The sequence below is a fragment of the Poecile atricapillus genome, chromosome 11 (genome assembly GCF_030490865.1).
Source record: "Poecile atricapillus isolate bPoeAtr1 chromosome 11, bPoeAtr1.hap1, whole genome shotgun sequence".
Lineage (NCBI taxonomy): Eukaryota > Metazoa > Chordata > Aves > Passeriformes > Paridae > Poecile > Poecile atricapillus.
Genome location: NC_081259.1, coordinates 12,626,726 through 12,641,165, shown reverse-complemented (window position 1 = coordinate 12,641,165; position 14,440 = coordinate 12,626,726). Strand labels below are relative to the sequence as shown.

The 14,440-nt window shown below is 37.1% G+C and overlaps 1 protein-coding gene across 2 annotated transcripts in view; it reads left to right on the top strand.

The window, feature by feature from the left end:
• WDR72 (WD repeat domain 72) overlaps positions 1 to 14,204 on the top strand; it is a 99,890-nt gene extending 85,686 nt beyond the window's left edge. For both annotated transcript variants that reach the window (XM_058847291.1, XM_058847292.1), the window contains 2 exons: positions 7,538 to 7,636; positions 13,401 to 14,204. In XM_058847291.1, coding sequence (XP_058703274.1) covers positions 7,538 to 7,636; positions 13,401 to 13,456 — 155 coding nt within the window. In that variant the 3' untranslated portion in view covers positions 13,457 to 14,204. The remainder of the gene's footprint in view (positions 1 to 7,537; positions 7,637 to 13,400) is intronic.
• The last annotated feature ends 236 nt before the right edge of the window (positions 14,205 to 14,440 follow it).

Sequence of the window (14,440 nt, the reverse complement as noted above, 5' to 3'; positions counted from 1 at the left end):
CATCACAGAAATGTCTTGGAAATAAGTACTTCCACTTTCCTACAGCAGCCATTCAGCAGAGTCATGCTGTGCAGCAGTTGGCTTTACCTCCCTATCAGTAATACATCTCCGAGGCCATAATGCAAAAGAATAACAATAATCTGGCCAGAAGAGGTTAATAAAGAGGCTCTGTGTATTTTTTTTTTTTTTTTTTCATGGATTAAGCTATTTGGACAGCTTTGATCGAGAGATGTGAAGACTATAAAAGCTGTAACAGTCATATTATGCACAGGGATGTGTCTGTGTCATAACTGTGCTGCACATTTTCATTTAGTTTTGGCTTTAAAAGCAAATTGATGCAATCTACAGCAATGATTTCTCTGTAGAAAGGGACTGAACTAGAATCCTCTGCAAGCTTCCTGATTAATGATTTTATATTTGAATACCAAATCAATCTATTATCATGAAAATAATAATGTCAATGCTGTCAATTATGCTATTTTAAAAATAGGAAGTATTACTTTGTTGGTTTTGTAGGTGCTACTGACACAGGGATAGGATTCACATTTGCACTGTGTGCTCTGCAGCACCATTGGTCTGATGTACAGAAACCAGGGAGAATTTTGCTGTATTTAGAAAAAGGTTCTTAATCCTTGGTGGTTGGTGGCCAGGCACTAGAACAGGCTCCCCAGGGAAGTGGTCACAGCACCAAAGAGCTCAAGAAGAGCTTGGATAACGCTCTCAGGGACAGGGTGGGATTCTAGGGGATGGTCCTGTGCAGGGCCAGGAGTTGGACTTGATGACCCTTGTGGGACCCTTTCATCTCAGCATATTCTGTGATATTTTTAGAGGTTTGGATAGGCGAGGAAATGCTATATACTTTAACTTACAAAAGAGACTGATTATCTACTAACTAACAGTTTTTGGCTTTCCTTACTAATTCTGTAACCATTTTTTCCTTCCCTATTTTCTTTCTATTACTGTTTGGAAAAAAAACAAGAGAGGGAGAAATAATGTCGATCAAATAATTCAGTCTCACATCATATTTGTTTAAAGGATACACTTAGCAAAACCAGAAAAGAGAAATTTAGGCTTTCTAGCCAAGGAGGACATTGAGAAGAAGAAACAGTACATAACAATAGAAGAATTTATAAAAGGCAGTTTGGGGCTGCATTTTCCTTTTTTATAATCCTCCTAAGTTTTACAGAAGCTTGTGCTTCAGAGCTGTGCAGTAGGTGCTCTGTAGAATTTTATGGGAAAGAATTTATTTCTTGCAGCAGAACCCACAGAGACAAATTTAACTAGTTAGGTGTTTTATAATATATACTACACAGAATACATGGACAGAATCTGCTATAAATCACAACTAAGATCAAGACAACTGCTTTAAAATTGAGTGAATGTTTCATTGCACTAATGAAACAAAAATGGGATGTCCTTTGAGAGCATAATTTGTTACATGACATTATATTTTAGTTGAGAGAAGCAGGGAAGTCCCTCTGGGTGAATAAAGCTTCCAGGTATACTGGGAAAAGAATCACTGAAAATTTCAATTTTTCTGTCTGGAGGAATGCTGCCCTTATAGATATGGGGAGAAAGGAAAATGGGCTTTGGAGGGGTTTTTTGATATGTTAACACCTTTCTCACATACAGAAGGAAAAATGTTCTTGGCAAGAAGCACAGGCTCTGTTTGCAGGCGCCTTTGAAGTGCAAGAGCCAGCTCAGGCTTCCCAGGAAGAAGCATTGGTTCTTCTGCAAACTGAGCTCGGCTGTGTCATATCAGGTCCTACTTCTGCATTTGTTGTAATGGATTCAAGTTAAAGGACCTTCCAGTTTGACTGGTTCCATACTGGCTTTTTTCAACTTCCATATACTGCAGCATTCACTTCAGAATAACAATGTGTTTCTCTAGGTTAATATCTTCATCTTTCTTTTTTAAATTAAAATGTAATGAAAACTGGGCCAGTGTGATATTTAATCATCAGAAGATAACAACCAGCTATTCTCAATTAAATGACAACTACATATGGCCATGCAGATTTTTTCAAATGACACAAACCTTTATGAAATGAGCGGCATCTGATGTCTTCTGTTAGTGAAATGACAAATGAATTTTGGTTTGTAGAGACTGAGAAATGGTCTGGAAAAAAAATAGGGTTCAATTCAATAAGGATGAGGACAGGGATCTAGACTGAGGCAGGATTAGTCTTCTGCAAAGAGTCAGGATGGGGAAGAAAAAGCAAGATAACAGTTTCTCAGGAAAGAATCTGGACTGCAAGCTGAGCATGAGCCAACAGCATTCCTGCTGTGGCAACAAAGGCAAGCACCATAGCAGGGAGTATCACCTGGAAAACCTGTGAGTGAGCCTCAGCACTGGAGCCATCAGGGGCACATCCCCATCCAGCCAGGCTCCTGCCTGCTGGGACCCTGCTGGGCAGCAGCATCACCTGCCACAGGGCAGGGGGAGCTCCATCTGCACGGTGTCACCTCAGTGCCTGCCTTTCCTGTGTCTGGGATGTGCAGAGTTCCTGCTGATGTTTCTCTTGGCAGCTCGTGATATGTTCTGCATTTCTTGTAATATTTATGAAATAATCTTACTCTTTTAGTTTGGCTGGAAATACATGGAAAAAGCAAAGTAGGTTAGGAGCCATCCATCGGGAGAGAAGACAAAGGATTTCAGCCAAGGGGTCATGGAGAGAGTGTGCTGGGCTCAGACCTGTGCCTTTTCTCAAACAAGAAGTTGCACATTAAGCCATCAGGGAACAGGCAGAAAAACAAAATGAGGAGCCTTCTTGTGTGATAAAATTATGGAGTTTGCCATGTCAAAGTGAGTTAGGGTGTAGGATGTTAACAATGCAAAAATTCCACATTTAAGGAAAAACCGAAGAAATTTGTGAAATAAAAATCTACTGTGGTTTATTCCAGGAGGGGAAAGAATTCTTTGTAATTCCTTGAGTTTCAAACTGGACTTTAGGAGAAATTTCTGGTAAAGTATTATTTTATGGTTGTTGGACTCTTACACTGATATTTTTTAGTCTCAGCAAATATGGCTGTTCTTATACTTTTCATTATATTTTTATGATATCTATGAAATGTGCTTTTAAAATAGTACTCAAAGCATTTATTGCTCCATCAAGCTTCTTCGCTATAAGTGCCTGTAGAAGCCAAACAGCTCAGAAGTGACATTGCAGCACAGTTTAATCCATTTACAAAAAATTTAAAAATGCCAACATTTTGTTTTCCTTTACAGCTTTTTTTTTTTTTTTTATGGAGTTTTACATAGTTCCAGGTACTTTGTATTCCATATTGAACCTTAAATGTATTTATCACCTGTATCCTTTCTGGCCTAATATCTTTGAATGAAAATTATTTTTTGTTGCTTTGTCCTGTTGTTTTGAATGACAAATAAGTTCTTGTTTTCCCTGCAGACAGACTGTATTTAAGTCACTAATCCACATTATCAATAACACAAGCGTCTTATCAGAAAATGCTAAATGTTTTCTTAGCCTGAGTTATGCAAACTTCTTTCTCCAGTGTGTCTACCCTCTAAAAATTGGTATGCAGAGCATGTGTTTTAGACTTTATTGTAGGGTATTTCCAGGGTGGAACAAGGCTTTTCAGAGTTTGAACCAAATGTGTAGAAGTAAATCACTGTGATAAGTTGTTGCTGTATTTCGTGATTAGGCTATATCCACAAAGAATGGCTTCAACAGTTTGTTCAAAGACTGTTCTTTAAAGACTGATCACCAGTCTGTGGCATCTTTTTGGAAATTATTTGTTTTTATTGTGTGGAATTGCTTGAAATATTTTGAAACTAGACACATAAATGTTTCATTAAATACTATGATCTTATGACATTCCTTTACTATTCTAAATCCCATATCTATTTTAATGACTTTTTCTGTTTCAATAATGTAAGAGAATGGGTATCAAGTTCAGTAAACAAGTCCTAAGAGCTCATTAAGATGCATCAGAAAAAAATACTACAATTCTCAAGATTGATCCTGTGCAATGAAGATTTATGTCATTTTTATATGCTAAGTTCAAGGTCATTTGCTTCAATGAAATATGTCCTTTTACCTTATTTCCATGCTAACAAAGGTAATCTCTACTGTCTGTGTAACAAGGGAAATGATACTGCACTGAATAGAAAGAAAATGTTATTGGAGTTATGATATCAGAAATGGTTTTTAACTTGTTTATGACTCGTAGATTTGGGGCTCATTTATACTCTATTTATGTCACTTTGACTACAGAGATTACCTTTCAAAGGGAAGCAAAAGTAATTTTAAGGTCCATTTAAACCCAAAGTAGGACAGAGTGTTTTCTGAATAAAGATGGCACTGTTTATGTTTAGTATAAGCAGTTCAGAACCCTCTTTCTCCTACTGATATTTGTACATTAAATCCTATTCCCCTAAGAGAACATGTAGTAAAGTAGGTGTTAGTGTTGAGATTTTTTTTATATTTTTCCTTGATTACATAATGCCATTTTTGCTCTCACTCTTTATTTGGGCCAGACTGTACTTTCCTTATTTTTAACTTTTCAATTCCCTTTGTTCTTCTATGATATTTTTAAGAAACCTTTTTTTTCCAGTTGAGCATATAACGTGATGTTTTAGAAAATAAACATCTGAAGGTCTCTGCCTTGGTCCCTTTCTTGCTCACTGCATGCACTCATTATGTAACTTCATAAACCAGGGTCTTGTGAAGTTTTTTTGCCTGGTTCTGTCTAGGGAGGTGTGTGTGGTTCTGAGCAGGTGACAGGGCTGAGGGAGACTTTCCTTATTTGCACGAGTGACCCGATCCCAGCCTGTCTCCTCGTTTTCTGAAACAAGCACTTCCCTCCCTTCACTCCCACTTGCTGAACTGCCTTCTTTGACAGCTTTTTTGCACAAATTGTCCAGAGTTCTGTCTCTCTGTTCCCATGAAAACCCTTTCCACCCCTGCTTTCCACTCCTTTTAAACTGTTCCTAATGACCAGCTATTACTGCAGGTGTTTCATGCTTTTTGGCATTTTTCAGCTCTATCCGTTCTGCCTGTCATTCCTTTTCTTCTCATTTTTGTCTTTCTTGGCTTGTAATGAATCCATCTTCTCCCAGATTTCCCCAAATCTCTGCAGCATCTACTCAGCTACATCAACTGGAAATCCTCCTGCTTTGTCCAAGCACCTTTCTGTCCTGTCTTGGTTTCTTTCTTGTTCATTTCACACCTTCCTTGTGAGGTGCCTCATCTGTGTATGGATGTGCTTCTAGTGAGTTTTATTTGTTATGCTCTGAGTTACCTCCCAGCTGAATCTGGTACCTTCACTGGGAGCACTGGTCAGTACTGTGATGTAAAATCCAGCTGGTCAGTTGAAATTATCTGACTTGTGCTGACATGGCCTGGGAAGGAGCAGAGCACTTGAGCAGGTTTGTCTGAGTCCCGTGCAAGGAGCTGCAGCACAGATTTCCAGTAAGAGAAATCTCTGCCAGCTCCTACCTGGGACAGATTCTGGTGCTGTGGAAGTGTTTTCCCTCTTTGGTTCACTTTAAGAGTTCTTGACTGATGAAAATACACAATGCAATTCAATTTGAAAAGCTGATTCTGAATTTTTGGTGACTACTATTAGACCAAAACAGACAGGTGTTGTGATTTTTTGCTTTCTCTTCAAAGGCATAGCTGTACTTCTTGTTTTCTCTCTTTCATCATGGGGTACTCTGTTGGAAATTTTCCTATTATTCTACTTCAGAGTAGTTGTGACTTAAAAATTCATGCAGCTGTAATGACTCAATCTGTTGCTCAGCACAGTGCAGCTGACTCCACTGTATGAAGAACTGCTTTAGAAAAAGGTATTCTAGAAATTTGGCATAAAATTATTTTGTTTTTAAATATAATATTAATAATTGTATATTCCAATTTTTCTTTCAAAGGGGGAATCTTCACTTAGTGCATTTGAAAATTATTTAAATGTTGTCAAAAAAGAAAAGGACAGATATCTTTAAAGCCATTTTTTCCTTTACATATCGTAGCTTTTTTATGTGTGAGCAAGAACATTTGTTATTTGTTACTGTAATTGTTCTTCAATGTCAACCTCACCCCATGCAGATTATCAAGTCAACACTCCCCAATTTACCTGGGTGGAGTTTTACATACAAATTAGTTGCTACCCGAGGCAAACCTTTTGAGCAAATTTTACTGGGTTTTTTGGTTTTTTTTCAGGTGAAATGCATGGTGTCATTATCACATATTTCATTATTTATAATGTTTTAATATTACCTTTTCAAGATTCTAATTTTACAATAGTATTGAATCCCTGATTGTTTCAAACAGACTCTGTATAGCTGCAGGAGTCAAGAGTGATGGAACCTTTTGGTGACCTGGGATCAATAGCTGCAAACCCATGGAAAGCACAGAGCACTGAAGTGGGATCTGTGTCTTTTGAGCTCCTCATGGCTGCATACTGCCCTGAGGCCTTGTTGATTCACTCATAATCTTGGAAAATTTAAATAAGTGTTTAAATTACATAATCCTTCAGCAAATATTCATTTGGTCAAAAGAAAAAAAATCCATCAAAATTTATAAGGGAATGAATTTCCTCTTTTGAAAAGAAGGCGAACAAGGAGATTGTGCATAGCCCTTGGTATTCCCATCCCCTGGAAGTTTGGAACTTTGCTTGGTTTTCTAGATATTACAAAAAAAATAAATGTTTTCTAGCCACTGCTATTATCTTAGGAAATAAGATCAGCTAAGAGTTTTAACAGACAAAAACTTGAGATCTAGTCTTTACTGTGCTATTCTTTAATATACTGCTTAATAATTGTTAAAATACTTATTCAAGCTATATTTGTGGCTCCATGTAGAGGTATGAAGCAGAAGAGAGGGAAATGGACTTTGAAAAGGGAAGTACCTCTCTTCTGCTCAGGAACAGTTATGTGGGATTTGTTCAAAAGTGAATTAAAAAGTCATATATAGACAGGTAATTTTTTCCCTGAAAATATTTGTGTGCTCTGAAATGAAAATGATTTTAGCAAATACATAAAACATGTAACCAAACTTGGTAATCTTTAAACTGTAACTCAGTCTGGGTTTCACTGCACTTTGGAATTATCAGCAATTTTCTTACACATTCCAGCTTGCTGTATGCAACATATTTTCATCTTAAAACATACACCATTTCCCTCCTTGCTGAATGACTCCAGTAATTACAAAACCATCTAATTGATCTTTTATGTTGTTTACTGGCTTCTTTGGTGAAACAGACGAGCATTTTTTTATGACTTGTAAATGATTTTATTATTTTAGGTTTCTGTAAGAAAAAACTTGGTCTTCTACTTCAAAGGGACCTCATTTAAGCTGAAGCCTCAAGTTTCACCCTGCATGCATTCTTGTATATGGATTTTTCAACTGTCCTGTAGCTACATATAAGTAGTTTGTGTTTCTGGAGTTTTTTTCAATCTATTATTTGTGTTTACAAATTATGTCTTCAGCATTGAAGGCTCTGCAGAAAACCAGGAAGTGTTGATTTCTGCATACATTACATTTCTCCCTCCCTGTGTTTTTATTCCTTGTTGTTCCAGTCAGTGTGCTGAAGCATGACAAGAGCTCCAACTCGGCAAACTTCCAAGATGTGGAGGATACGCCTGACAGATGTGTCTTGGAAGAGTCTGAGAGTCCAGGTGAGAGGCATTTTAAGACGGCCACCAAGTATCAAGTGATAAATCTGACACAGCTTTTGGGTCTGTAAAAAAAGCACATTGTAATGCTGTTTCCTTTTTAGCAGCTGCAATGTCAAATTAATGGTCACCTCCAGGGGTCACAGTGTGGAGCTGTTATCCTTTCCTCTTTCATCAGGAATTCAGGTCTTAGAAAGGATAAAGGCTTTATGACCAAAAAGAAAGCTGACACTACTAGTTCATTATAATTACTTTTGGACTACACTGCTTACTTAATATATGTACAATGTCTGACCCTTTGAAGGTGGCGTGAGATTATGAAAAATTAGAAGTCCTGTATATTCTGCAGCTGAATGCAGCAGCGGACACTCAAACACCGTATCTCTGGAGGAAAGCAAATTGGTGGCATTAAATAGCTTGATTCTTTCCTTTAAATCAGCTCACAATCATTATTTCATTTTAATGACTCTTAACATTGATTCAGCTAAATACAGGAACATCCATAAAGTGCATCCTTTTTGGTAACAGAAAGATTTATCTTCATGTAGTTTCATTATCTTTCTCGTTATGGAACATCTACGAAATTTATTAAATGAATCCCAAAAGGAAACAATTAAATATAAATTGTATCCAGTCACAGCTGATTAAAAACATTCTATGCGACTAAATACTAAGATCTTTTAAGCGAACTGTGAGCTTGACCCATACACACCACACGCATAACCTGCACATAGTCCTCATTAGTGAAAGAGTTAAACATCTTTCTTCACTTGGTATTTTCCTTCCTGCTTTATCTGGTTTCTCTGTACCCTCCTGCATCTTTGTGTGCTGATCCGTGTATCATATTTTTGATTCATCGTCTCTGCGGCCTGTCAGCTTAGTTAAGAGATTTCCAAATCTTGCAGCCTGTGCTGACAGGGGGCAGCTGCCAACAGTCCCCTGATCCTTCCCCAAGGAACACTGCTGAGATTTAATTTTCAGTCAAAGGGTGCAGTCTGAAATCCATGTCAGGTCCCCTAAGTCATCTCAGAACCCGGATAGGACCCATGTCTGGGGGATTATATTTCAGCACACTCCACTCTTCCAAGATTCCTTGGGAGTTCAACTACTGTCATATACCTGATTTGAACTACATTCCCTTTTCATCTTTTCCACAGAAATGAGCACCAGTATATGTTACAATAATTGAAACCAATGAATTGTAAATCTCTATTCATTTTAAAGCCACATAGACTTGGACTCAATGTTGTCCAGCAGAAACCAGCATGAGATTTAGAAATAAATAGATAATTTACTCAGAAAGGAGCCAGGTTTGACAATCTGTGGTGTTTAGTATCTCCTTCAGAAACCGTCTGCAGTCCCTTCAACAGAAATTATGAGCCAAAATATGGATTGTCCAAGATTTGATCAGTTTTGAAGTGAGAAAGAATTAAAGCAAGGTGGCACTACAGTGTTCAGGAGACAATTAATGTACCTTAAAGACAACACTAATTTTAGCCTTAAATTAACTCTCTCTGGCAAAGTGTACCTGTTTGGATGGGAACTTACATATCCAATTCTGCACACTGCATATCTATATGAAGTAATAGGAAGAATAAAAGCCTGTCAGTAGGTGAATATTGACTGGCAAAAATACATGTTGATAAAGCATCCAAACTTAAAAACTGAGTTCCAATCGGTCCATCTGACATCATTAAACTAGTAATAAACAATGAATTACTCTAGCTTTTGTTTCTGTCCATTCCTGCATTTTAAGACATCTTGTCTTATAGGTCTGAAAACCTCAGGAGATTTCACTACTGGTCTCACTGCTTTCCACTGAGAATTTGTGGCTTGGTTGTCATGGAGACATCGTATTTCTCCAAGAATTGCTCATATTGATCCGTGGACAGGCGTAAATGGCCAGGCGAATGTGAGGAGTAAAGGGGGTTGGGCAGTACTATAAAATGACCAGAGGTTATGGGTCGGAAATAAGCTCATAGCAAACACTTAGGTAAAGAGAAAGAAACAGTTTCATTTTGTTTCAGGATTTCGTTTTTGCACTTTATGCCATTGTCTTCTTTCACTATAGACTGAAAGAAACTTGTTAGTCACTTGTCATGTCAGATCTTTGGTGCTTGTCCTGACACAGCTGTCAGCCTTCCAGCTCTGTGCAGTTCAGGGACACACAACAAAGAGCTAGGAACATGAATTATTTATTGCTCCTTGTGCGGATGAAATTCTGTGATAAGAAATTAAGACACTTCTGACAGAAGTGCTTGTTTGAAAGGAAAGATTTGGTAACACAATACATTTACTTAAAGCTTACCATTTACTTTTAGTAGCAAACATTGAAACAATAATATGACATTCAGTTGGCTATGATTTTCTCATGTGCTTTAACTTCAAATCATGGAACCTGAGAATGCCTGGGAGGTCAGCATTTGGTTTGGTGAAACCTGTGACTTAAGAGTCTCTCTCACACATATTTAAAGTCTGGGCAAACTTGCAAACTTAATTTATAAGTTTTTATGAATAAATCTATATAAAGTCTCTTTTGCTTCACTTATCAGATGTTGTCATAGTTGCAAAAATGATGTTAAGAAATATATTTATTTTATCATCTCTTCTGATGAGGTAAAGGTGAAAATATGGCAATATACCTGGAAGGAATTCCAACTATTCCTAGAAAGGGTTCTTTATCACAACTTCTACCAGATTCAGGAAGGCTGTAGAGCAGCCATTAACACATCTATCTGTACATTGTGGTTTTTGCTGGTGAAAGGTGCAGTCTCCTTCCTTGACATTAGAATGAGCTTTATTTTCAAAGTGATCTTTGTTTTCAAAAATCACATAAAACTTACTCTGTTTTACTTTCACATATTCTGTGTCTGCACATGTTCTCACTGCTCTGCGTGTGGGCCTCCAGCAATTGTAGGAGGCAGATACTCAGATGAATAGCAGGAATCCATTTGACTACCCAAGACACCAATCCAAGATTTACCTGTGATTTCTTGTGTTTAATGTGTGATCTGAACTACTCTCAGATAGGTAATGAAACCCCTCAACCTGCACTTTTCTCTTGGATAATTCACAGTAAACACTTTTCACAAGTGATGGACACAGGTAAATATCAGACTGCAGTTTCTTGTCTAAGTGAAATAGATTTTAGTTTCTCCCTTCATGTGGCTACAGGCTGCCATTATCTGTGATAGTGGCTCATGTCTATTTTAGGCCCCACACAGAGGAGATGCTGGGCTTCTCTCCCAGATGCCTAATAGTAGGTTTATCACTGCCATTTTTCCCCACATGCTGAGGACTACTCCTGTTTGACATGCAAAGCCTTGGCTTTTCAAACTTGTCTCTGCTCTGGCCTTGAATGTAATAATCAGATAAGAATTGCAACAGTTTTCTGTAGAACTTGACTTTTAATCATATCAATCTCCCATAAAGAATGCACTATCCCTTAAAGTGACCCTTTCTTTAAATAAATATTCCTAACAGTTTTTCATTTTACCGGACAAATTTTCCACATTTAAGGAAACTGGAAAAGAGCTGAAAATGAGTGTCCATGGACATGTTAGTTAGACTTCTAGGTCTGAGTTTTCTTGTACAAATAGTGGTGGAAAATTTACATCCCCAGATGCAGATCATTCTATCCAAAGGAAGTTGCTTGAAATGGTTCCTAAGGGGATTGAAAATGCTCTGAATTTTTTAGTTAAAATCTAAGAGGATTGTAGTGGAGCTAAACACAGCTTGAGGTGTCTTAGCTTTCATGTGTGGGGCAGTCTCACTAGGGAGGATTCTGCAAGTGCAGCTCCTGTGGGGAAAAAGAATAGACTTGAGCTGAAACCACAAGAATCACCATGTAGACACAGATGCTTCTTCCCTCTTATAGTCCCCAAAAGACGTGTTGCAGTGGAGTAGGAAATAGACTATTACTTCACTTGGAAATAGAGGGAAACTGAGACTCAATAATGGGAGATTGAATTGGAAGCTGTAGATGGAAAGTACAGGGTTTTCCATCTTTTGGATAGAAAGCACACAGATGGTAAAACCCCTGTATACTTATGGCCTTAGGTATCAGACTGTCTCTGCCTGAGTCTCTGCCTGGTCCCTTCTGCAGCTCATGATCTCTCCTGTCCCTTCATTCCAAAACCATTGCACATATTAAATTTTTTTTCTCTTCAATTTTTTACTTTTCAGGACAGAATGTAATTCTGGGTGCATAACAGATAATAGGGATATCCAAGTCTTGCTTAATTGCTTGTCTTATTTAGAGACCTTGGCACAGAGATGGGAAAGGTCTCTGACTGTCCCTGAAATATAGTGTGTGAGAGGCAGAACTGTAGCAAATAGAAATAAAAATGTAAGAACAACAGAAGATTCTTATTAGCCACACTGTGCTTAAAAATACAGCACTAAGAGTGTGACTATCTTGTTATCAGGCAAGTTATAATTACTGCATCAAATACTCACCAGCTCCAAGTCCCATCCACCAAAGGGTGTTTTTAAAATCAGCATTGTGTCACCTCTATGGCTGTTGATCAGAACACAGGCAGAATTGAAAAGGAAATATTCAGTAAATTTCCAGGTACAAAGCACCCTAGAAAATAATGATTTTCTGTGCTTGCATCCTCATGGAGAGCAGGAGGCAGTAAATGAGGACTGACCTGGGAATGGGATGCTGGAGGCTCTTGCTTGTGAGGATGCATGAAGAAGGATGAAGATGCAATGTAGGGGCAGCCCACTGGTCACAGGCACTGATGGCCCAGGGACTGCTCATAAATTGTCAGTGCCCAGGAATATTCCAGAAAGAAGTTCTGGAATTTCCAGTGTAGGCATGGATGTATTAATTCTAATTTCACTGCAGTAGATGTAGTGTCATGTCCTACCAGTGTTCTGGGTTACTAGAATCAAGACTCATATGTTTTGGTTTGATTTGTGATTTTTTTGTTTGCTTTTGGTTTTGTTTTTTAATAGCAAATTAAACTATAAAATTAGAAGATTGCCTAATAGTCATCAAGAAAATGCATATGTCTCTGTCTATGATACAGATAGACAGAAAAGTCATAGATAGTATGATAAATTTACAAAATATTCATTAGACTGCAATAAAATAATGTGTACTGTTTTCTCTATGTTCATATACTCATGAAAGGTGTGGTGGTACCTGTTTGAGCAGTATTTCTAAAATTTAAAATTCAGGTTGTAAATATTACTGTACATCAAATTAAAAGAAAACATGAAGATAAAAATTGATGATTGAAAGCTTTTCTATGGAATTTTAAAATGCCTTGACAGGAAATATAATATAGCATTACTTCTGCTTACAACTATTGTATGATTATATCTGCTAGGAGAAAATATATATTATTTGACAGTTATTTTTGCAAAGGAAACATAAAACCCTATTAATTTAAAAGAGAAATTATCTTTTTGCTGATCCACTGGAGTGCCTTCCTTTAAAAAAAAAGAAAGGAAGAATCAGAAATCAGTGTAGGAGAAGAGTTTTGAGGAATGCCATAAATTCTCTTGAGCTGTTTTGGGTTCCATACTGCTTCCTGTGGTATATCAGTTATAATGTGAACAGTCTTCTGGAAGTAGATTTCTGGACCTTTTATGAGGGTGCTAAAAGTTTTTATTACAAAAAATATAGAGTTTGTTACTCTATAAAAATACTGTAAATAACATATTTTAGTAACAAAGTCCCAGCTATTACTTCATATTGTAAAATAACTAAGCCTCAGATTGTGAATCAGTAAGAAATTGTGCATTTCTTTTCCAGATGACATGAAGCCACATCCCTGGATATCTAAGGTGTGCTCCTGTAAGGTGTGTTAGAAAAAGCCCGCTGAGATGAAAGAGTTGGAAGATGTAGAAGGACAGCCCAAAACAGGACATATATGGTGTGGTGGACATGAAATCCCTTTTTGTATTTATTACAGTACCTTTAACAATTCATTTTCAGAAGAAATACCTTCCATAAGATCAACTTATTTTGGCTGATTTATTGGCTTCAATTCACACTTCCATTACTAATAGATTTACATGTATTCAACTAAATTTGAGCAGTTTTGTAGTAGAAAATATTAACTCTTTATTTTTAGATAGCATTCACTTGTTTATGTAGTGATCTTTACAACTTTGACTGACATTAACAATTATATCAATTTTAGTATTGTTTTACATACATCAGATTTCAATTTTTCTCTCTCCTTCCTTCTGAATTTTTTTACCAATAACATTTTAACACTGAGAAAAACCAAATGCATTTCAAATAATTTCCTGTTTTCACTAAAAAGAGAAATTCACAATTTGAATTAAACATGAAAAATTTAGAAATAACTAAAATACAAAGAATGATCTGTGCACATTAGAGAATAGGAAATTGATAACAAATCTGGTCATGTCTAGAATGCAAATTTTCCTTTTCTCTAAATACTACCATTGCCATCGTCTGTAAAAATGCAGTACCAGTATGGAACTGGAGAAGCCCATTGGGGTCCTCTTCTGAAATTATGTACTTCATTGAATATCCATTTGTTTTCATTGGAAAAAGCAGCTATACCATTTTTACTTTTTTTTTTTTTCCTAAAAAAACTATGTTGTTATATTTGTAGAATATATGTGGCTGATTAGACCCATTTATCACCTTATATCCTGTGGGACTTAAGCTGGTTTGTCACATAATGGCTGCTCAGAGCAGTAAGCTCACTTTCTTTGTTGCCAATAGTTGGAGTGCTACTCAAGGCAAAGGGTCTTGAGGATGTTCCTTATGGATCTGGACCTTATGTGGAGAAATCCTGGTCTGAGTTATCCCTTCTA